This window comes from Myiozetetes cayanensis, unplaced genomic scaffold, assembly GCF_022539395.1.
Source record: "Myiozetetes cayanensis isolate MyiCay16 unplaced genomic scaffold, myiCay2020 scf6-25, whole genome shotgun sequence".
Taxonomy (NCBI): domain Eukaryota; kingdom Metazoa; phylum Chordata; class Aves; order Passeriformes; family Tyrannidae; genus Myiozetetes; species Myiozetetes cayanensis.
The window spans coordinates 43541241-43565992 of record NW_026087853.1 but is presented as its reverse complement, the minus strand read 5'-3'; the positions used below and the strand labels follow the sequence as shown (position 1 = coordinate 43565992).

General features: G+C 36.6%; 1 protein-coding gene across 1 annotated transcript in view; it reads right to left on the bottom strand.

Moving 5' to 3' along the window:
- Window positions 1-5810: 5810 nt before the first annotated feature.
- CPT1A (carnitine palmitoyltransferase 1A) overlaps window positions 5811-24752 on the bottom strand; it is a 36409-nt gene continuing 17467 nt past the window's right edge. Inside the window, 15 exon segments of the mRNA XM_050337018.1 lie at window positions 5811-8911; window positions 10405-10497; window positions 11778-11882; window positions 13449-13601; window positions 14262-14396; window positions 15112-15135; window positions 15137-15277; window positions 16064-16180; window positions 16770-16875; window positions 17760-17948; window positions 18954-19149; window positions 21622-21709; window positions 22718-22825; window positions 23495-23572; window positions 24463-24600. Of these exon segments, the coding sequence (XP_050192975.1) occupies window positions 8825-8911; window positions 10405-10497; window positions 11778-11882; window positions 13449-13601; window positions 14262-14396; window positions 15112-15135; window positions 15137-15277; window positions 16064-16180; window positions 16770-16875; window positions 17760-17948; window positions 18954-19149; window positions 21622-21709; window positions 22718-22825; window positions 23495-23572; window positions 24463-24600 (1758 nt within the window). The 3' untranslated portion in view covers window positions 5811-8824.

Below are 24752 nucleotides of genomic sequence, written 5' to 3'. Positions count from 1 at the left end.
AATTCCAAGTAAACACAATAAATTTAAAAATTTATCTGCATAAATCATGTATTTTAAAGTGAGGATTGTATTCAAACCTAATACTAGGAATAGTTAATTTACTTATCAATAGCAGAATTACTTTTGTTTATATTTCAAGTAAAAATATTCCTGAAGAATGGCAATGAACAGTAACATACTTCACAGTAACAATGGAGTTCAGTGCCTCCAACACAAAGCATCATCTAACTGGCTCTGAACAAGTCAGGCAATAGGCACAGCAAATTATGTAAAAAAAGAATTCATCTTGAATTATATAACTTGAGGGAGGATAATTGGGATTTAGTGTAAGTAAGAAGCAGTCATCTGAGACTGGACTGCAAATTCATCTATATCTATAAATCAGATTGTTCCAAAATGAACCACTGTGGTATGGCCACATCACAGATGTGGTGCCACTTGCATTTGTTGAAAACCAATTTTTCACCCATCGTGCCAATCTATTAACTAATTACAGTGTCCTCTCCACAAAAGTCACACTTCCAGATGAAGCCTTGCCCCTCTCAGTTATACACTTTAAACAGCAAATGGACAACCTTAAAAAACCTGTTTATAAATTTCCAGTACCTTTCAGAAATGTCTTTCATTAAATACCTGAATTTCTATATTTTGTCTTGCACATATTTTGGAATTTGTATTTGAAAATCCAAGCATTTTAACAGAATAATTAAGAGGCAAAGAACATCTCTCCTGAGGCACGGAATGCTAATGTTATAGCCAGATTTGCACTGTCAGCTCTGTTCCTTTATATACACTGCACATGGGAAAGAGGCTCAAACACCAATCAGCTGCTCAAGGTTATTTGGTGCAGTTTGTGTTCAGGTTCTTCCTGACTGTCCTGAACTGGATTTAGTATTAGCAAGTGGCAGACAGGAGCCAACCAGACTTGAGTCTTGAGGAACAGCAGCAGGCAAAAATTACAGACGCTATTTTGCCTTCCTCCATAAAGTGGCAGCGAAGGAAATCTACACAGCAACATTTTTCTTTTTCTTTCTTTTGTGAAGAGGCCAGATAGGCCAGTGTTTTAAAGTACCTTTTACCCTCTGGCACTTAGAATAAATCCCATATTAGACATTCAATGGCCGGATGGATTCTTCCAATAACAACAATATCTTACATGCATACTTACTGTTTCATCATACACAGAAGCACTAGTCTGAGGTAAACCACAGATATCACCAAAATGTTCTAGTACACAAAATAAAGCATGTCTCATTTAGAAAGAGATCAGTGTTTTATATCTAGAACTCCATTGCAGCATCAATAAAAGATTTAGATGTCACTACAGCATTACATTCTTGTGAAAGAAATACCTGATAGTTATTTGTAACAGTCTTGTTGGGAAAAACAGACTTCAGTTTGGGTCTTTGATGTCTTCAAACAAAACCATTTATTCTTATCTGCAATTGGAATTATGAATGGTATGCACACTTGAAGAAAATAATTTTTCACTTATAACTTTTTTATGTATTAAATGACTCATTTTTAAAAAGTCAAATGAATAAAAAACTCCCCTGATTTAAAGTGACCTTGAAAATGGGAAGTTATTTACATTTTCATGACATAATTAAGCACATAAATCCTGCAGCCTGTTCAGCAGTATAGCATTATATACCTTGAATATTATTTGTTTTTTCTTTTCAGTCTTGGTACAGATCTAAATCACAATACCTAATGCATAATAGCATCATACTTAATACCTACATTTGTATTTTCAAAACCAACCCAAACAGAAAATGGAACAAAGACAGAAACCAACTATTTTCTAGTTTCAATTTAGAATTTAGATTGTTTGAACTTGACAATTTGCTCTCCACCTGTGTGTGCTGTGCTTCCTCTTTATATAATACAGGCAGTAGTTCAGGAAGGCAAGCAAACAATGTAGAACCCAGCAATCAGCTTTCTTTATTTCAATAAAATTATAAGCAGATCAGAATTTTGTTCTAATACCTTCAAGAAACAGGGCAGATTAAGGGAACATGCATATGTAGTGTGATAAACTGTAAGGATACTACAAGGAGTTTTTTTTCTAAATCTTATTTTTAGCTCCTTGTACAAAGACTAAAAACTTTCATTATCTTCAAGTTGACTTTTAAGAAAGCAACTGTTACACCTTAATCACATAGTTATTATCTAGAGGCTTCCACTAGTCTTTTAAATCCTACTAACAGTTCAAAAGATTGAAGGTCTCAATTATTAAAGAACTACTGATAACATTGAGAATGTGTGTAAATAACCTTCCAAGCCAGAGATACTTTTAAACTATAACCATAAGCAGAAATCTGGAAGAAAACCAAAACATATAAGGTAACTGTTAACAGAACACTTCAGGCATCTCAGGATGAAATGACACTGGGAAGACCCACTGGGCTGAGTAGTGCAGAAATGATTTCTGTGATAGAAGGTTTCCTGCACAGGCAGCCCTGAAGCGTCCACCTGGCTTCAGCCTGGCACCTCAGGGGGATACTGCATGGGAAAATCAGATCATTTTTTCAACCAAGTGATTTTTGTGAGTTTTGTTGGTTTTTTTTTTTTCAATGCCCTTGATTTTTAAATTTGAGACCAGCCCTGTTTGTCATAACATTTACATGGAAGTCAACTGGTATGCTCAATTATTTCAAGACAGCTTCTCGAGGGAAACCTCAGTGCCCCTCTAGAAGCAGCCACAGTGCAAACTTAGAATTTGGAGGTTTCTTCAGATATTCTATGTCCATAATCAAAGAAGCAAGGCCACACAGGTATTCCACATATCAATAGCCTGCATTAAGCAAGTGGATTTGGTCCTCTGAGCCTCACAAGAAGTTTTATGCTGTGGACTTTTCAAGATAGTAAGTGATCCAACTTAGAATTCTAACATAACTTCAACCTGCACAGAAAAACTGCTAGACGTGGTAACCAATGGGAGATGCCTCCCTTTTACAAAAGTACTTTCCCCATGGAGATTTAACAATAGAAGCTACAGTTTACTGTTGCAAATAAATTACTTTTTAACTCTTTTGGACCATAAATTTGAAGCTAAAAAGTGTGTCGGCTGTGGAACTAAAGAACAGAAGTTACTATCCTATTTGCACATCTGTACAATTGTCTAACAGTTGCTACTACAGACAGTATTATGTAAAACCAAAGTGGGTGTATTTGTGACATGGTAAGGTTTTTAATGAGCAAAATAACTACCTAACCATTTTACAATATGGCTCATAACATGGACAAAACCCCCAGCAGCTGAAATCTTATGTTCGCAGTGCTATTTCTGACAATATAAACCAGAAATTTCTGTATTTACTACTAAGTTCATTCTAGTATAAAATTTAGGACATGACTTTAAACATTATCTGGACCCCATATACAAGTTTTAATGTGGCAATTTCCAATGTTTAAGTCACAAATAAAGATGAATATATAAAATTCCTATTTCACTTAATATTACTGGCATAATTTCAACATTTTCATTGACTGTCCTTCAGGAGAGAAAATGTTTGAAGTTGGAAAACTGAAATTTCAATGCAGCATTGCTACAGGAGAAAGTGGACACAATTTGAAGGTAGACAAGCTGAATCCATATGTTAAGCTTCTTCTGAAAGATTTACTTCCTTGTAATTTTCAAGATCTTCATCACAGCTGTTGTTTCCACATGGAGGTACTTCCAACTTTTACCACTGTAATTTGATTTTCAATGCTAAGTGGATACTTAAAGCCATCTAACAAAGTCTCTCCTACATTTGCAGTGCATGAATTATTGTCTTGACTAGATACCAATCCTTCTCCAACAGAATTATTCATTACTGCAATTTCCAGATAAAGATTTTCAGAACAGGATTATTTTGAATAAATATTTCTGTTACAAGTCCACTGTTTATAACTGATCTTATATCAAGCAGTATCTGATTCTCCAAAGTCTTTGGCAGACTATCAAGTGTATTTGTTCTTTTCATTGAAGACAAATCTCCTATTTCAGTATTTTGAATAGTTTTTCTATCTGAAAGCGAATTAAACATTCTTAACTAGACAACACACATAGATATACATATATAATACTGAAGATTAACCTAATGAACATATAACTGAGAAACTTTAAAACAGAATGCTGGGAGAATGCTCTTGGGTTCTGAACCTAACTTTCAGAACATACAGGCCCCACCCTGCCAATACAAAAAACCCTGTTTTTACCATAAGAACATATTAACAGCATTCAGACTTAAACTAGAATTTTGCTATTTGGTTTTAGTAGTCAAAAAAACCTCTATCATGTAGTACACTTAGCTGTAATAACACTGTTTTAAATTTGTGTCATTATCACAGAATATCCTGAGTTTGGAAGGGATCCACAGGGATCACTGAGTCCAATTCCCGGCCCTGTACAGGACAGTCCCAAGAAACACACTACGTACCTGAAAATGTTGTCCAAGCTTCATGAACTCTGTCAGGCTTGGTGCTGTGACCACTTCCCTGGGTATGCGGGGCATTAAGACCAAACCTCATCTGTACTCTCGATGTCACTATTGCCAGTTGCCAAGAACACAAGCCAAAGCACCTCTACCCAGAGTAACACAAGCTCACCATTAAAAGACAGGCCAATATCCACCTGCACTGTCACCATTACTATTTCTGGATTTAGGCTAAGGCAACACTGGGAGGGTCAAGGTCCCCGTGGGCCCTGAACTAGACCACGATGAGATTACTCTGAAGATTCAGGTCCCTCTGCCCATACGCATCAACCACTACTGGCCTAGGACCCGTGCAGTGGGGGATAGGAAGGCTTTGGATGCCCTCCCAGTGCCCACTTCTGTGTCCAGGGCAGAAGGGGAGGTGAAAGGCCATACCTGGGGCATCCCAGGCACTTCAACAGAGGGCACATCCTTGGCTCTACCCAGGCAATTCACCTTTCCCCAGATGGGCAGTGACAGCTGTGCATCAGAATGCTAACGGAGTGGGGTCTGTGCTGCAATGCCGTGTCCAGGCAGGGGCAGTGGCAGAGCGCAGGCACCCTAAGAACCAGGGTGCATTTGAGGGGATTTTCTTTTTTGTTGTTGTTCCTTCTGTATTTATTTAAATTCCCTTGGAAATTATCCCACATTGCAAGGAGTCAAAGATTAACCAGGACCCTGGTACCGAGGTAGAGGTTAACTGTCCTAATCCATGTAGAAGTGATATGCAACACTGGTGAGGCCACACTTGGAGTGCTGTGTCCAGCTCTGCACTTCTCAGGAGAGGCATGGACAGGCTGCTGAGGGTCCAATACAGGGCCACGAAAATGAATAAGGAACAGGAGCATTTCTCCTATTAAGGAGAGGGTGACAGAGGTGGGACTGTGCAGCCTTGAGATACAAAATGGAAGGGTGGGTGCAAAGAATACAGAGCCAGGGTCTTTTCCACAGTGCTCAGTGACAGGACAAAACACTGAAACTCAGGAGTTTCCCTCTGAGCATCTGGCAACACTTTCTCACTGTCAGAATGAACAAACACTGGCTTCACTGGCATGTGGAGTCTCCATCCCTGGAGTTACTCAGAAAGTCATCTGAATGCGGCCCCAGGCAACCAGCTGCTTGGACCACATAACCTCCAGAGGTGAACCCGAAAAAGGGAATTTACTTACATTAACACACTCCCTATTAACTAGCAAGACGTGTTTAAATCACTGCTCAAATCAACTCAATAGTCCGCTACAATTCCTAACTGGATTTAACAGCAATGATTTTGCCAGTCCACAAACTGCAGCAAGGGAGATGGGAAAAAAGATAGAAAAGATGTTAAACATTGTAGTAAACACAAAGTAGTGGTAATCGCGAAATTTTATTTCATTTTTGAAGTCACAGAAGAAAGTAGAAAATAGAGACAAAACCACGACAGATGTAAATAACCAACAATAGATGCAGAGTAACTAAACAAGATTAAAAAACCCTCTAGCTTAAATTAATATATTTTACATGAGAAAACAATTGGTACAAAGGCTGAATTAGAACGATGATTTTCAAGGTCATGCACGCAGTTTCCTAGTTCTTCTAAAGACTCAAGCCTTTAAAGAATATTCAACTGGGAACAGAATTAATCCTGAAGAACAGTACCCTCTACATGGACTTAATGCTTTCCTAATTTCTGCTATGAAATAGCCAAGATAAATTTGAAAAATACACATCTGAGGTATTTCACAAATTCCTAATGCAATTTAATAAACAGGAAAATTTATTATCATCCAACCTGACTTTTACCACCAACTCAACCCCAACTTTGAGCTTTTAAATCACTAATTGAGAATCAACAATTCAAGGTTTTAGTAACAAATTAGTAGTTTTACTGGAATATGAACATTTTCCTTTACATTAAAGTACACTGTACTAGAAGATTCATCGAAATCTAAGTAATTTCAGTTACATTCCTATGGCTTTGAGCAAAAAAAAAACCCAAGCAGTTTTACTGTATGTACACAATATTGAACATCAAGATTTAAATTATTTATTAATAACCTACATTCACTGTGGATTTCTAAGATTTACATCCAAAAAGCATATTTTATTTACACACTGCTGACATTTCAAAGAAAAAGAAATAAAATATTATCTGTGGAAATTATGATCTATTCCAAAATTTAAAGAGATACATTTAACAACACAAAACGTTTTAAACATTTACAATAAACAGCTTTCTGTGCCAATTAGAGTTACTCTCCAAAAATGTAAAATTGCATTGATAACTGCACTAACTACAATTAGACTAGAAACACTTAAAACCTGAGAGTCAAATCTAAACCTTTCTTTTTAAAAGAAAATCCTAAAAGCTATTATGCCCTAATGGTAATTTAAGCACAGATTGGTCAGTGGTCAATTAAAAAAAACAAAACCAAAACCCAACAAAAAAAAAACCCAAACCCCCAGTGCTTTATTTCTGCAGCTCCAAAAATACATCACTATAAAATTGTTGCAGTAGTTTGACAAATGCCAGGCCTGCCATCCCCAGTAAGGCTTGTACTGTACCCTAACCAAATAATGAGTGTCTTTGATCAATCCCGGTGTGGATTCCTACATTTTTGTAAGCATGCAGTTGCTTAGGTATGCATCTTGGATCTTTGAGGGTTCCCACCTCAAACATACATATACAGGTGTTTTAATAGCTAGATCAGAGTGAAAATAAACATGAGGAGGCACAGAAAATTAGAAATACTGGCCAGAAAACATTCAAAGACTAATGAGAAGTTTTATATCCACCCCAAGGACCTTTTAAACTCAGCATAGCTCTGGAGCACCACTCACTGTATTACTAACCACCATGTACCTTACATAAAATAACAAAAATAAAAAAACTGTGGTGTTAACAAGTACACTTTACTACTCTGCAAGGATGTAAAAAGTTACCACACCTACAAAGCCTGGGGAAGAGAAGCATCATGCACAAAGTTACTTCATTTGGTAGCAGCCATTTTATTTCTGCACTTGGAAACATCATACTTCTTTTTGAGTGAAATAGCTTTCCCATCTCCCCTTTTATCCTTTAGAAACTATGTGATCAAGGGTGTCTCCAGGAAGGGTTTAAGAAAGCCATGATTTTCCCATTCTGGAGTTTTTTCCATGGCTTTAATAATTTGCCCTTCTCATGCAGATGGTTGGCAACGTAGTAGTGCTCCTTCCAGGCTGAAAGGAGGCAAACTGCAATTGCCTACACAGACAACCTTGCTTTGTAGACTATCCAACACATTACATTTAATTAAACTGACAATTCCTGGGACACAGAAACTCTTATTTCAAGTGACCACCAATACCATTCACCAACACAAACACGTGAATATCTGTAAATCTGAAACAAAGTTAGCCCTGCATTTCATAGGGACTGATCTTTCTATTTAGGATGGGAGCATTTCACTAGACCTTTAAATCGAACTGCACCATATGGCAACATATTCAAGTCTCCCTAGGCCACATCATCCTAACTTGTGATTTGAAAACCAGATATACATTACTTACTACTTCACTTCCTTCACCACTAAAACAGTGTAAAATCAACTCCCAGCACATGCCTTTTTCCTAGATTTAAGGATCTTTGTTGTTCTAAGGCACTTGCATGAACAAGCACACAGGTCCATTTATTTACACAGCAGTAAGGGCAGTGTCGCAAACATGCCTGTAAGCAATCAGAAAAATGTGATACCTGCTAATGAGGTGACACATTTTACTACCCAATTGTTGGGTTGTTTTGTTTGTTTGGTTGGTTTTTTTCAAAAACCATAAAATTTATACAACTTAGTATGTTAAAGTGGGTGGTAGCAGGGATTTTTTTGGTATGTTTTCCAAAATTTACCTCTAAAAAAAACCGAAACAAGGCAAACAGCCACAAGTTTTGTCACTCATTTACATAAAGCAGCAGATACACTGAAGAACATTCTGCTATTAATACACAGTAAATCTAATTTTTTCTAGTATTTAAGTCAGTGTGTTTTATCCCTTTGATTCTGGAAACAAGTAAACTACTTTTAGAAAAAAAAGTAAGTGTATACAAATTAAGAGAAAACTGTAGAAGTTAGAATATACATGACTTCATGCACTGATACTACGCTTCAGCCCTATAAACATACAAGATTTCAAAAGTCATCCTTTATGGAAATAAACTCTTCCAAACTACTTGGAAAAAAAAAAAAAAAAAGGAAAAATTTAATACACTGCTAAAGTCTTAATAGGTGATCAAGAAGGTGTTGACCAGTTTCTTCACCAGCTACTGTTTGACAAACCTTGTTCTAGTTCACTGTGCAGAAGAGTTCTCATCCCAACAAGAGGAGAGTGCTTGGCACCAAGAAAGTGTTTCACTTTGTACAGTTTTTACTGGGGTTAAATAAACCCATGATGTCAACCATTGCTTTTTGGATGTTTTTTCCAAAACGATGAGAATCCTTAAAAACAAACAAACAAAGAAAACCCAAAATCAAATACTTCTACTGTCAATCAACAGTTATTTTTCAGGCAAAAGAAGAAACCTTTTAACATTTTGTAATTTTGGAGCTCATGGAATTTGGGCATGTATTTTACCATACAACACTAAACAAGTTAATCCAGGTTTATGCTATTATTGACTAATGAGTTCTTCATTATGCATTACTTTCCTACAGACAGAACTGAGATAATATCCTTTTGAAATCAGATGCATGTGTAGGTTTCTGTTACTTCAAAATCACTGGGTTTTGATATTGCTTTTTATACAGGATTTTGCAAAAGCTAATTTTCAGAAAACAAAGAAATGTTCAGAAAGTGTATTACTAATGACCAAGAAACACACAAAAAAAATCAGAAGAACGTTTCTGAGTTTCTATCAAAATCATGATTCCTCTGCCACTGAAGCATTACATAAAGAAAATAAGAACAATTTTTTAAGTGTAAATAAACTAGGAACTTGTTCTCTTTATTCTAAGTGCTAGATGAATGATACAAGAAATCAGGATTACAAATATAAATTCTCAGCTACATTACAAGACCTACTACAGAGATCCTACTAATATCAAGGCCACACACATGAAATGCTTCCTTTTCTGTAGGGACCTTTGACTTGACTAGTAAGTAAAAAGAACAGAGAGAAATTTAAAGCACAAGCCAACAGGTACCTGAAGAACAATTTCAACTATGAAAAAAACAAAGTTGTATTTCCTAATCTTTAATAATTAACCAGAGGCACCATGGTCTCTTGGACAAGTTAAGGTCAAAAGAGGAAAACTAGTTCAGCTATGTAACCCTGAACAAACTCAACACGTTAACTAAAGTCATAAAAATATAAAGGGGAAGGATGAATTGAAGCTGACTCAGGGCAGGCCTCCACAACAGCAGGATACTGAATAGATGACATCTACTATATTCTAATAAAGGGTGTTGTTATTCTAATAAATTTTTGATGAATTATGTTTCTCAAGCACAGATTACAACTTATGGGCCAGCTTCTTTCAGTATTATTTAAACAAAGAAGGCTTAAATAGGGAGCATACATTTTACTCTGTCTTTACAACTGCAGCCAGAGACAAATCAAAGCAAAACTGTAATAAAAAAAACCCAAGACATGCCCATCTTACTGTTTATGGGACACATAAACAGTAAGTCATTTCACATGAGTTCCAGGGAACTACACATGAGTAAAGGTGACCCTGGGCCACATGTTTTCTTTATGCTTGAAAGTATAAGCGAAAGAGAATATGGTAGTCTTGGTTCAGGAAGCTATCAGATTTATAGAAGTGGAGACAAACCCACCCCCCCCGAAAAACAGCATATGTTGAGAAAGAAAAAACACATTATAACAGTATGTTGCAACTTCTACCACAATTTTTTAGACAATGAATAGAACAGTTTTCTAAGCAGACATCAGAACAGATTTATTAAACCATAGGAAAGGACTGACTCTTACCGTCTCAGAACAAGATATTTTGCTGGAGACATGGAAATGGATGGAATTTTCACCCAAGATAATATAAGAAACACCATAACCATCATCAGCCACCTATGGGAAGAAACAGAAAAACAGGTTCTAAACTTTTTTTTTCCTTCCATTCCCAAATCAACTTATACATAATTAAAGAGTTCTTACTGTGTAGTTTTTTAAATCAGTTGCTATTTCTCCTCAAGCAAAAGTCAAGATTCCATATTTAATGGATAATTTTTGAAGATTGATTTCCACTTGAGGAACAGTTCCAGTCTTATCTGAAGTGCATGAAATTAACATTTTCTGAATATTTGTCTTTAATATTTCCCAGTTTTGGTATTTTGAAATAAAATACTTGTTCAAGGAGCTTCTCTTATCAAGGTCTGTCCTAAGCAGCTACACATCTTGAGTGCATAAGCAGAAAGGAATAAAATAGTTCAGTTGTATATCTAAACATGGGATCATTCTGCCAATGTGAAGAAATATGATACATAAATATGGAGTGTCAGAGCCTTGTATTATGAAAACTTGCCCAAAGGCAAAGTCATCTGACTCTACAGCAAATATATGATTCTGAACACCTGTATCATGAGCAGAGGTCTTGTCCAATTTCAGCATTAGTAGCATTAACTGTCCCAAGTTTCAGTTTGATGTTATATTCAAAGTATGCCTAGTAAACACAAATTATCCTGCTGTCATCCTTCTTTGTCTCTTTCCTAACTCAAAGGATCACAACCTTCCAGCTCTTTGTTGCCACTGCTGCCAAGCAGCCTGATTGTCTTCTTACCATTACTGCTACAGAAGGCTTAAAAAGACCCTTAAACTCAACAAGCTGATGGCACTGAATCTCCGTGCTACTTCAGCAAACCAAAGCACAGTTCTTGTAAGAACACAAGAAGTGGTTCAGGGAAATATAAGCAGGGTTATTTGGAAATGTAGACAACGGAAGGAAGGAAATTAAAGGAATGAAGAAATAATAGGGGATCAGTTAATGTACAATTAGCAAAAACAAAACAAAAAAAGAGCTAGAAATTCCTCATGTACAGAAGCTCAGGGCACAGCTAATGTGATAAAAGCCCCATTTTTATCAGATTTCTCTGCCATGGAGCCCCATATCACATTCTGTAACTACGTATTTCTTTAAGAATAATCCATTTTTGTAGTGGGATACCAGAAAAAGGTGATACAGATTTTTCTGAGTATACCCAGATCACAGTAAAACATTAAACATATGCATTTAAAAGCATAAGTTGCACCTTGATATGCAGCATTAAGGCATTACAGATCTGAAATTTTTAAACTGGCATATTGAAACTAAAAACTCTTTTTTAATGGGTACTTGTATTTAGCAAACATACCGGTCCAAACCCTCCACCAGAGGCTAACATCTCAGGGTTCTTCTTTAGATCAATGTGTTGCTGTGGTGTCTGACTCGTCGACAGCCTCCAAGGTTCTGACAAAACCTTCATTAGATATGAAAGAGATGCAAACAAGTATAACACATTGTTTAAGAACATGCAAAAAACCTCAAAAAACCTCTCAAAAACTAGTTAAGATAAAGCACTCAATAAAGCAATATTAAGGATAACTCCAGTTCCCATTTCAATTGAATTAACAATTAAGAAGTTTAAAAGAAACAGGTAAACTTGTCCTGATATGCAAACTACTAACATATGAGGTAGTGATGTCAATTCTTTAAGAGAATAAAACAAAATTTCAATACTAATGCTACTTCAAACAAGATTATCTGGTTGACAGCCTGGTAAATAATGCATAACAGGTCTTGTTTTAACAAGATCATTACTAGCCATATTCAATTCCCAGTAAGATACTACATCAAGTTAGAAGCTTGTAAAATCTCTAACAATACATATGTATCTTGAAAGTCTGTGGAAGATGTAGAAAGTTGTTTTACTGAGTTAGCCACCAGTCACATTTATGAGAGCAAACTGACAAATGTGAGTAGATTAATTTTGAGGAAAGCTGGAACTCATTTTTTATTAATCAGAAAAAATTAACGAGTGCGATGTAATTATTTTTATAAAATCCAATCTTAAAATCTAGTTTAAGTAATAAATTTGTCATGGTACTAAATTGTGACATTAACACCATATACAGCTCCTTTAACTCATAATAACTTAAAAGTGAATTTGTCACAGTTCCCAAAGAACATTCTTGAGACAAAACACACAGCTTCTGTTGTGTTGCCTTGAAAATATGCAAAAACCACAAGCAAATAGTATTTTTTTTAATATTGACTGTATCTTTCTTGCAATTCTTAATAACATGTACTATCAGAGAATCACAGAATATGCTGAGTTGGAAGGAACCACAAGGATCATTGAGTCCAACTCCTGGCCCTGCACAGCACATCCCTAAGAGTCACACCATATGCCTGAGAGCGTTGCCCAAATGCTTCTTGAGCTCTGTCAGGGTTGGTGCTGTGACCACTTCCCCGGGGAGCCTGTTCCAGTGCCCAACCACCCTCTGGTGAAGAACCTTTTCCTAATATCCAACCTGAACCTCCCCTGACACAACTCCAGGCCGTTTCCTTGGGTCCTGTCCCTGGTCACCACAGAGAAGAGATCAGTGCCTGCCCCTCCTCTTCCTCTCACGAGGAAGTTGTAACTGCGATGAGGTGTCCCCTGAGTCTCCCCTTCTCCAGGATGAACAAATCAACCCACTCATCCAGCTTCCCCTCAAGGCCCTTCACCATCTTTGGTGCCCTCCTTTGGACACTCTCTTAATGTCTTTTTTATATTGTAGTGCCCAAAACTGTACACAATATTCACGGTGATTATACTACAAAGCTAACTGAGAGCATTATTATAGGTCTATTAATAAGTGTATACATAAAACAAAATGAAACTTACAATCTCTCAGCAGATGTGAAAAAATGCTACCTACAATTTTACCTTTTTTCTTAGAAAAAACAGAGTTCTACAAGTATGTAAAGCAGACACAGCAAAGCACTAATTTAACAGAGGATTTTTTACTGTAATGAATTTTTATCAATAAAAGTCACTTACTTCCTTAAGGAAAGGAGAATCTACAGCAAGGTACTTGGACACGACATAAAGACAAAACAGATGGCGGTCAATGCCAGCACCAGTCATGGCAAGACGATATAAGTGCTGATGTTTGCCAGCAGCAAGCCGAAAGAGTTTCAGCTTATTTTCATTCTAACAATGAAAAAAAGGTTAAAAAAAGTCAGTTAAGTGAACTGGATTGAGCAGCTACTTCCTGTGAATGATTCCTGCTTCCCTTTCAGAAAGGAAAGATTAACTGGTATGAAATTACTTGTTCTACAAATCTATGTTTAAGTTTTACAAGTCACAAAAATTTCACAAGTAATCACAATTCCCTGGAGTTCAGGAACTGTAACTAATGGTTAAGTTCTGCCATTCTCTTTTGGTATGGCCTAGAATGTCTGCTATATTGACAGAAAACATGTACAACTACCTTATGCTGCACTTCCTACCTAAAAACACAAAAGCATCACTACAAGTGTTTAAAAACTATTTGAGGACTTATACGGTTGTCTAGTGGTAACTCACATGATTATGAATTACCATAGAATAATGGAATGACTGGGTTGGAAGGGACCTTAAAGATCATCTCACTCCAACCCCGCTGCTGTCGGCAGGGACACCCTTCACTAGACCAGGTTGCTCAGAGCGCCATCCAGTCTGGGCTTGAACACTTCCAGGGATGGGGCATCCACAATCTCTCTGGGCAACCTGTTCCAATGTCTCACCACCCTCACAGTAAATAATTTATTCCTAATATCCAATCTAAACCTACTGTCCCAATTGTATAAGGCAACAATACCATGAACTTACACTTTCAGTTGGGTCTTCCATGGTTTGAACAAATTTACATGATTCAACAGTACATGAACGAACAGTTTCAGTCCTGCCTTCTCTGAATAAGCGTGTCATAGAGGCTTCATATGTTAAAGAAAATTTTCCCATGTCCTTGAAAAAGGAAAAAATAAGAACTTAAATGTTAAAAATTAAAAGATTTACCCACCCTTTCTTAATCAATAGTCCAAGCTAACCACACAGGATATGAATCATTCCACAAATTCAACTCAAGTTTTTAATAGCCTACCATTAGCCCTCCGACCCAAATATAATGAAAGCAAAAATAAGATTAGCAGCATGTAATTAGTAGCACTAATAGAACAATCACACCAGCAAGGACTACTCTTTGCATTTTATATTCAATCTTTTTCAGTTTATAACGGAATGTTGCTACACTGGTCTTTCCTGAAAGCACATTATAGAAAAGGTGAACTAGCAGAAGAAAACACAGGTAGGCACTTTTGTTAATCCTGTTAGGGATTGTCCATGATTACTGGATTATGTGTGACTCTAATCTAAAAGAAACTATAACATTGTTTAGATTATAAACACAGCTACTAGAAGTTTTGTATCTTCTTTCAAGTCCCAAATGCCTAATGACAGACCAGCTAAGAAGAAGAGAAAAATCTCCATGTGTCAATATGCCAACCCTTGGAGCATTCATTTCCAGCTAGTAATCCATTTAGGGTTTTTATCAATTTCCATTGAATGTCTTTAATAACCTTGCACAAGTAGTGCAGATTACTCTACCCAGTCACATGTTTTAACCACAAACATTTTATACCCAATTTAACGAGATTCTGTAAGGCAGAAAGTCTGTTCTTACCCGATAGTGAGCAAGCTGCAGGGCACAGTTGCACAAAGGCATCAGGGCTGGTTTTTGCTTTCTTTATTAGTCCTTTTCCAAAAGTATCAAAATAAAATGAACAGAAGTCCACATCATCTGCCAGAGCCACAGCAGTGCTCAGAGACCTCTCAATCACTTCTTGACACTTAAATAAAGAAACAAACAATTACACCCACCCATATGCATACACATGCATTCAATGGCAAGTATTTTTAATTGATAAATAAGAAATGCTGCCTTTATGCATGTCAGGAACATCATTACCCAAATAATTTCCCTGTGGAGAAAGAAGAGAAGCTATTTTTGCCAGGAAGTTAAAATTCGAAAAGCTAATAAAAACGTTTTAAGCCAATACACATCAAAAAATGATACTTTAAAAAATACCAGCATTAAAACTGTTCAGATCACCAGAACATAAAAGCATGACCCACAGATATAGAATGCAATAGATGTATGGTTTCCAAGCTGCCATACATGCCTAGTTAAATACATCATCAAACATTACTTTTAATTCAAAATTAAAATCAAAATAGGCAGTGACAGTTTTTCCTGAACTCCAGGAAAAAATAAAAAACAAACCTTATTAGACATGTATACAGAATTTTGAACACAAAAAAAGACAGGTAGTTTCAGGGAACTATTAGATAAGTATTTGTTGTGACAACAATAATGAAATCTCAGTGACTTACACTTAATTTTAATACAGTTATTATTTAAAATAGGTAGCCACTTTTTTTTGATATATTGCCAACCAAGAAAGCTTGATGTTAAAAAAACCCTGACTTTATAAGTAAACTGAGTAATGCCTACACATCCTACAGGACTCATAGGAATTTATGGTTGATTTACAGGGTTACCAGTAATTACATAAATTATATGACTGCTTAGGAAAAGAGAAACTTCTTCTTCAAACCACTTCTTCTGTACTTACTTCTTCTGGAATTTCCCACTGTAGTTTGGTGGGAAGAGGAATATTTGGATTGGTATCTCCTTTGCAATGCCCATCTTCTGAATAGCCCAGTTCAAGATATTCAGTTGCCATCACATTCTGCAAAGAATGATACTTCTTCAGAATTGCAACACAACACATATTGCTGTGGAATTAGGATTTCATTGTGAAATCAATATATCCTATTTTCAGTACACAGTGAAATTCAATATACAAGCCATTTCCAAATACAGAAAACAACTGCAAATGAAGTCCTCCACTTTACCTCTTATTTTAAGGCATTTTTATTTGTGTTCTGAGTGGGAAGAATACCTGATATACGGGAATATATCAGTGGGAAGAATACCCAAACACTTATTCAATTACATTGATGCATTTTGTTAATTGCTACTGAGTTAATCAAAATCTTTCAATTAAAATCCCACTAGAAGTCAAAAAATAAAAGTCTCTTCCATTGAGACAATCTAAGCTGTATTGTCAAGTCACTCTTGTTAGATCAGAAGCTGTCTCACTTTGCTGTGAAGACACCTATGTTCACTAAAATGCTGTCCTTCAAAGGATAGCGGTCTTTTAAGCAAGGGTTTGAGATATTTTTAAAATTCTACAATTGCTACAGACACAGACTCCTGATCACTCATCAGCAACATCACATTATCTTCTGCATTAGCTTTTGGTATTAAACACCTACCTCCCACAGGTGTCCAACAATAGGAGCATCTGCCCAGGAGTGCTCTGCATTCAGACCCATTTTGCCATTTTTGAATATTATGAGAGTGAATGTTTTGTCAAACCACCTACGAAAGAAATCAGTATTTCCTTATGGTTTTGTAAATTTCAAAAGCATTTTTATATCGTAACCTCATCTCTCTCCAAAATTCACATGCAAATGCATTAGTTCTCAACTTTTTTTTTTTTTTTTTAAATAACATTTTACTTAAATAAATAGGCCTAAATTTGAACCTCATGAAATTCAACAAGGCCAAATATGAGGCCCTGTGCCTGGGTCAGGCCAATGCCCAGTATCAACAGGCCGAGGGATGAATGGATTGAGCAGCCCTGCCAAGAAGGTCTTGGGGATATCAGTGGATGAAAAATTCTACATGAGCTGGCAATGTGCACTTGCAGCCCAGAAAGACAATCATGTCCTGGTCTGCTTAAGAAGCAGCATGGCCAGCAGGCCAAGGGAGGTGATTTTCCAACAAGGGAGGTTGTTCAATCTGGAGAGAAGGCCCTGGGAACACCTTCTTGCAGCCTTTCAACATATTTTATTTAGGGTTTATAAGAAAATCTACGAAGACTTTTTACCATGGCTCATAGTGACAGGACAGATGGCAACAGATATAAACTGAAAGAGGATAAATTTCCATGCATCATAACAGAGAAATATTTTTTACAGTGGGGTGGTGAGACACTGGAACAGGTTGTCCAGAGAAGTTGTTGATTTCTTGTCCTTAGAAGTGTTCAGCATCAGGTTGGACTGGACTTTGAGCAATCTGAAGTAGTGAAAGATGTCCCTTCCCGTTCCAAGAGGGGTTGGAATTAGTTATTTTTGAAAATCCACTCCAACCCAAACAATTGGTGAATTTTATGAAATTTATCAACTTGTACGTCACTGATTCGTATGTGTTAGCCAAAGTCTAAAAAAGAGAAGGTATTTTCCACAGAGTCAATACTGCACCTGTCATAACATCTGCCATGTATTAATGATTTTGCATATGCATCCAGTGACCTCACTGGATCTTCTTTCTTGTACCCATGCTCGAGGTCATCCAATGTCACAAAGAATGCTGCTTTCTCAACAGCATCTAAGGACTGTTTGTTCTTTCCACGGCTAAAATAAGCCTGACGAGCTTTAGCCCATGGTACTCTGTAAAAACAAAAAAATTGGTTTATAGCCAGATTACATAAAAGTGTGAATGTATCATCACCCTGAAGATCACTGTGAGACATTCCTCTATTTTTATGGAATTCGACACAACTACTTTCAATGCATTTAAACTATACAAGCAGTGAAAAGTTCTGAAAATACTCATACAATGTAATCCTAGGAACCAATTCAACTTATCACGCATGTGCAAAGCTTAATCCTCAGAAATTCAACATTTCTGCACATAATGAAAGCAATTAACATTGTTACACCACCTAAAAAGTCTGGACTCTTATAAAAGTCAATAAATTAAGTTCAACAAATCTGAAGCAAAAGAAGTCCTGATCAATGTAATTTCTATATGGCTGAACCATGTTTATTTCTAAATTTATGTGATTTTCCCAATGAAAAGAAAAAGTCTGTTTGTTTTAAAGCACAAAGTGAACAAATGGAAGTACTCCTAGTACAAGTATATTAAAATCCACAGCTCTTTGTCTCTCATCCAGAAACAACTTGACAGAGTTTGCCACAATTTAATTGCACTCAGTGATCTTGTACCTAGAACCAACTGAGTACATACTGCTTTATTGTGTAGGTGCAAGTCATGAACATGGAGTAACAGTTACTGAAATCTCAGTCATAATTTTTAAGATATTTTTTAAAATGCCAATGAATCTCAGAGTAGATACAAAGCTCAAATAGTCCAACATGTGTAGCACTGTAAAGCTTTCAATTACCACTCTTTTGACTACCACAATTAAACCAACTTCTCCAGATAAGTATAAGTAATCCATACTACTTTTTGTCACTGCAAAATTCCTTAAACTCCACATAGTTACAAATGACTGAAGCACTGTTACACATCAGCTATACACAAAATCAGTGACCAATGTATAAAGCAACTGATTGTAGACTGTTTTAAAATTCCAAAGCCAGTACTCAATTAGCATGTTATGTAACTATTCCTAAATACTAAATTTGTCTAAAAGATAATAACCACCATACCTATCTCCTGCAGTAAGAGCTGCAAGTTTCGCTTCACCAGCCTGAGGTTCTGAATCATCCTCAAGAATTCTCTGCATCTGCTGTTCAATTTCTCGGGGTTTCAAGAGTCTGCCATCGTGGTACAGCCACACTTTGAAGTAACGGCCCTTGTGATACACAACAATGTGTTTGCTGTCTTTCACATGCTGGAGAGTATCTAGAATTGCAATCACTTATGTGAAAACAAAGCTGAGATCTCACAACACTAATGCACTAAATAACATCAAATGCCTGCTGCATGCACTGCTAGTTATTTCAGCATTCCACATTATTTCACTACAAATATTCCTGCATGAAACAGTCAAATACCCAGATCTGACAATCACTTGCACACATAGCATGACCATTTTCCACACTGGAGGCCAGTATTAAGCAATGAAATCTGTATTTATCTATCTGAAAGTTGAGCACTAGTAGTGTACTCTGATGAAGCAGTCAGCAAAAGAACATGCTAGATGAGTCTGAGGAAAGATACTTTTAAATCATCTGCACTGAAGTGCTAGACAACTCATGGTACAATCTGTGGAGAGTCTTAAGAGACCCAAAATTTAGCACCATAAGCTTTTGTTCACGTTTATCCTGGTAGAGGCAGAGTGAACACTACAGATATGGATGTCAGTGAAGCAGAAAACTGAACCACAATTTTTCCCTCAATTTATTATTTATATGGCTTAATTGGGATAACCCAAAATTTAGTTATAAAGGAATTGTACCAAATCACAGGTGAAGGTTTCTAAAGCAGACAGAAAAAGCCTGTAACTGATGAAAACTGTTAACTGAATTCCTTCACTACCCCAAAGAACTGTTATATTCCCTATGAATCTGAAAAGAGCCATTATTGAGATGGTAAAGAAAGATGATGTCAAAAATGAAGGCTGAGCCTAAAAATCATAATTCTGAGAGATCTGAGAAACAAGAGTTCTTTACTTTGGCTGTTCTCACAGTTAACCATAAGGTTTTGGTAGGTATGCTCCATCTATTTATCAGAAACAGCACTATGCTAATCGTGCCTCTGGCTATCCATGTTGCATTTCTGCCAACTACAGGCCTGGCAGAAGCATTACTCCAACTGTCAAGTGCATTAATACAACGGGCTGTGGATTGAGAAGATACTCCTGAGGTGGGTGGTGGTGGGAAAGCAGCCAAGCAATCAGCTAATGAGGCAAGTTTTTCTGTAATCCCAACCTGAGTCAGGACACTGCAAGTACTTGTACCTGACATGTCCATGCTAAAAAGGACAACCTCTTCAGTGTAAAAAGCAAAACTGAGATCACAGTTATCTACATCAACAACTGACTTCATAGTAGTTGTTAAGCCCTGGCAATTACTTTTAGACACCTTTACTTATATAGGCCTAAATACAGGTTTATGCACCTGGAATACACATTTGTTGCAGAACAAAAAAATCCTTTCACTTTGCTAGTCCAAGAAACCATTTAGGTACATTTGAAGATGTACATAACATGCTGCATGGAATTCCTACGAAAAAATGGGGACAAAAAGACATAAAGGTTCTTCCAGTCTTCAAAGCAGTTCACCCCAAAGTATGTTTTGTTAAAAACCATGAAGATGAAACAACTGCTCAAGTGACAGGATAAGATTTTACCATCAATTTATATGAAGACATGCCATGGATTTTCTCCTTTTTTTCCTTAGGAACTGTACTATACATGGAAAAATTGAAATCAGGGGCAAGAAATCAAGGTACTCATGAGAATGTGGGAAAAATGTCCTTGTAACTCCCATATCCATACACAGAATGACGAAGTTGTTTCTTCTTTAGAAAAATAGAACCAAAGAAAATGGAAAAAGTAAAATAGAAAATGTGAAGTGCTTAGGAGAAAAATAAGGTAATTTTTATGATACTGACTGTAGTTTAATTTGAAAGACTTTAATCAGGAGAAACTGAGGAGAATCATTAAGAAATACAGCATGTATTTTAATCAGGTGTTAGTTAGAATAAGCCACTTCTACACTTCTATGCAAAACTTATTTTAGACCAAAAGGACACCAAATCTAAAGCTAAATGCAAACCATTCATACCTTTTATTTTATTGACAATAAAATACTTGAAGTACTTGAAGTACTCTAAACACCAACAGCTCATAGACTACAGATGTCCAATAGAGATTTAAAACCTTGCTCGTCTATTAAAGCTACTAATTTGTGACAGGGAGTAATCACATCAGGGATGTGTTTTTCTTCACTTTGCAGATAAAGAAAGCTGAGGCACAGCTGGAAGAAAATTCCTCAATAAACTAGCAAAGAGCAGCAGCAGAACTGAGAGCAAAGTACTTATCTGACACATACACCTACTGCTTTATCCACTACCCAGTGCCACTTTTCCCCTTTATCCAAATTCCCCTTTATCCAACTACATACATATAAGTACAGCAAATGTTAGATGAAGATCCTTGCACACCCCTGTGTTTGTTTAGAAACTCTGTTTTGAATTCTGTAGTTCTATGCACTCCATAGCAACTCATTACTTCCTGATTCTTGGAATACAGTATTTGATGTATACTTGTGTCAGTCAGATCTTTAGCTGGAAAAATGGGATTTTGGCAGAAAAGACCCCAAACCTTAAATTCCATTACAGTGTTTATTTTCCTTGGTTGGCTTTGCTTACCTGATTCCTCTCCTGGGATACGAGAAGTATTAAACATTCTTTCCCACTGAGCTGAGCAAAGTGGAACAGTAGATCCCAGCAGAAGAATCTGCGACACAAATGTACATTAAAATGTAAGTTTGCACATATAATTAGAAAATTAAAAAAGCAAAGAAAATAATCTTCTGATTAAAGACAGGCTACAGAAGAATAAGATTTATAATACATCAACTCAGTTTGGAGTTTTTTTCCTCCCTGTTCATCCTCTTTCCTTGAACTAAATGTGGAAGATTCCATGGACATTCCAGCAGCATTGTTTTTTCCTTCCTACTGAAAGCTCACCCTTCAGGAGGTATGACTGAAGCTAGCTAGCATCTGAAATCCAAAAAACCTCTCAATGGCTGGTCTGGATGCAAAACTTACACATGCAACATTCATTACCCCTTAATTTCTTATTTTAAAACTATTTATGGCTTTGTAGGAACTAAAGTTCACATTTCTCATATTTGCAGTTACATACAGCTAATCACATCCTTGCCATGAACCTTCAGCAAAACTGCTTAATTGTTTCCACAACATTTGTTCATCACAATACACAGCCAATGGACACAACAGAAACTCAGGATGGGATTTACCATGCCTATCTTTGCTACCTAGAAATTAGTGCAACACAGGATTTTATCACCATCTATGCTTAAGCTCCCACTGGTCCACTCTTGGCATCAAGAGGCCTCCAGTTCTTTGTCCCAACACCTCATGTGCTCACACCATGTGGTATCACAGACTTTTCATCCTTCAGTGGCTCAGAAGTACCATCACAGGCTTAGCACATACCAATAACATCAGTTATACAGAATACTTAACACAGGCAAATACAAGTCTCTATTTGTCTTTTGGGTAATGACAGTGCTAACTTCAAACACTGCAATTAGTTGGTAGTTTCTACCTGTGTGTAATTCAAGAGATAACCAAGATGACATGGGACCACAAAAATTAGTTACATCTTACATATAGTTCTAACAATAAGAATTCCTCTACTCTCCCATTCTGAACACTGATCAACTTCTCACTGGAAGACTGGAAAGAGATCAAAAGCCATTTAAACTGATATACATACTGGCTTGATTTCTTGTCTGTCCAGTTTTTTCCGATAGAGCAGGATGGCATGGATAACATTACCAGCTCTAGCTGCCTGCAGGGTTGTGGGACATAAAGAAAGGAAGTCCTGTGAAGTAGATAAGAATCATAAGTTAATGATTACCAGACTTTATTTAAAAAACGTCACTGACAGTACTTTTCATCCACATTCTTACAAATTTATTCTGGACAATATACATAAGGCTTCAAAAGATATGAAATGCACTAATGCAGAGAGTTGATGACTTGAAACTTAAATTTGTTCAGCAATCACTATCTTCTTAAACAGCATCAGTATTAAAACATACATGACAGCTGTTAATCATTGTAGCAGAAAAGACAATGCTGCATAAAACTTGATCCAAGACCATCATATTTTTTCACTTCCTGTACAGACATTTGCATGTATGAGCACCCATCTCCTTTGAATTGTGTTACCCATGCAGTTTTACGGGAAGCTTTTGAAAGATTGCTTGCTGCAATAAGCACAAAACTGTGTAAATAATTACTGCATGAGTCTGCCAAAGTGGCAGATGTGCTAGGTTTGTTATTAAGACAGATGTACTTAAAGTACTTCAAGTACCTGAAGTACTTGAATGTACCTGAAGGCATTGGCTGCAGGCTATATATAGAAAAAAGAAAAATGAATGTTACATACTAAGTGGCAATAGATTTCTAAGCAGGAGGATATCACAAAGACACCTGGCAGAAATGATACAGTGCCTGACATAGAAGATGTTTATAAGTATTTACCTACCATTGCAAAATAGTTACTATTAACCATAATTGGTCCACGTCCCCTAAGGTAGATATATTCTTCCCACCAATCACTAACCTGAAGGAGGAAGGAAAACAAAAGCAGTAAAATCTCATCATTTCCACAGTTTGTTTTCATGTTAATGGCTCCACAAGACAACATTCTGTACAGAAGCAGGAAGGAAACTTCTAATTTGCTTCCCTACTTAAAAAAAGACAACAAAAAAACTCCCTAATTTCTGCCAAACTTCAGGGAAAACAGCAAAAAAAGCAGTGAGAGAATTAAGTTAAATTCACCTATAGTTCTCTGATAAGCTTCCAAAGAAGTCATGATCTAAAGGTAATATTTTAAAATGTATCAGATCTCCTGAATGCTTTGCAGCCTTTGCCAGGACAGCTTAGGCTACTGGGTACAGATGTATGCTTGGATAATATATTACGAAGGAAGTATGTCACAGTTCTCGCTATGATGGTGAGGTTTGGGACTTCTTTTTGGTAAAAAAAACCCAAAAACAACCCAATAAGAAAAAATAAAGAACAGAGCAACAACAATATTGTTACAATTCTTTTTTTCTTCTATATGCCTCAGCTGCTCTATATTACAAAATTGGCCTAATTACTCTTCTAAACTACCTGTGTAGCCAGACCCATTGTTGAGTTATCAAGCTCAACAAGTAAATAAACGGACTGCAAAAGCAATCCTAGCAGCAAAAGCTAAATCACCTGCTCCAGAATAACAAACACAAAATAAGGATTCATTTTTTCAAGTTCCACTCACCACACTGTTTACCAAATCACACAAATTATTCATGTGCAAAATCAGGTGATCTCACACATACTTTACAAAATTATTAGGCAGTTTCAATTTTCTTCTTTTACATTTAAGAAAGAGTGAAACTTCATCCAAAAAGGGCAACAGGGAACAAATAATGTCATTTGAACAACTGAACTTTCTATTTACACACTCACATAATTGGTGGCCCACCAGGATTTTAGCTTCAAATACCACTGAAGCCTTGGTCCCAAATTAAATGCAAAATCTTTGGCCAGACCCTCCATTCTTTTGAACTTTTCATCATCCATTAGTGGTCGAACTGATTCCAGGTACTAGAATATAGGAGAAGAATGAGCATCAGTACAGGAACAAATAAGTAGCTTCTCATCATTCCTATTAAAGCATTTTACCAGTAAACAAATATTATCCAGTCTCAACCCACAAAGCTGCAAATACTAAGTTTCTAAAATAATAGCATATGCTC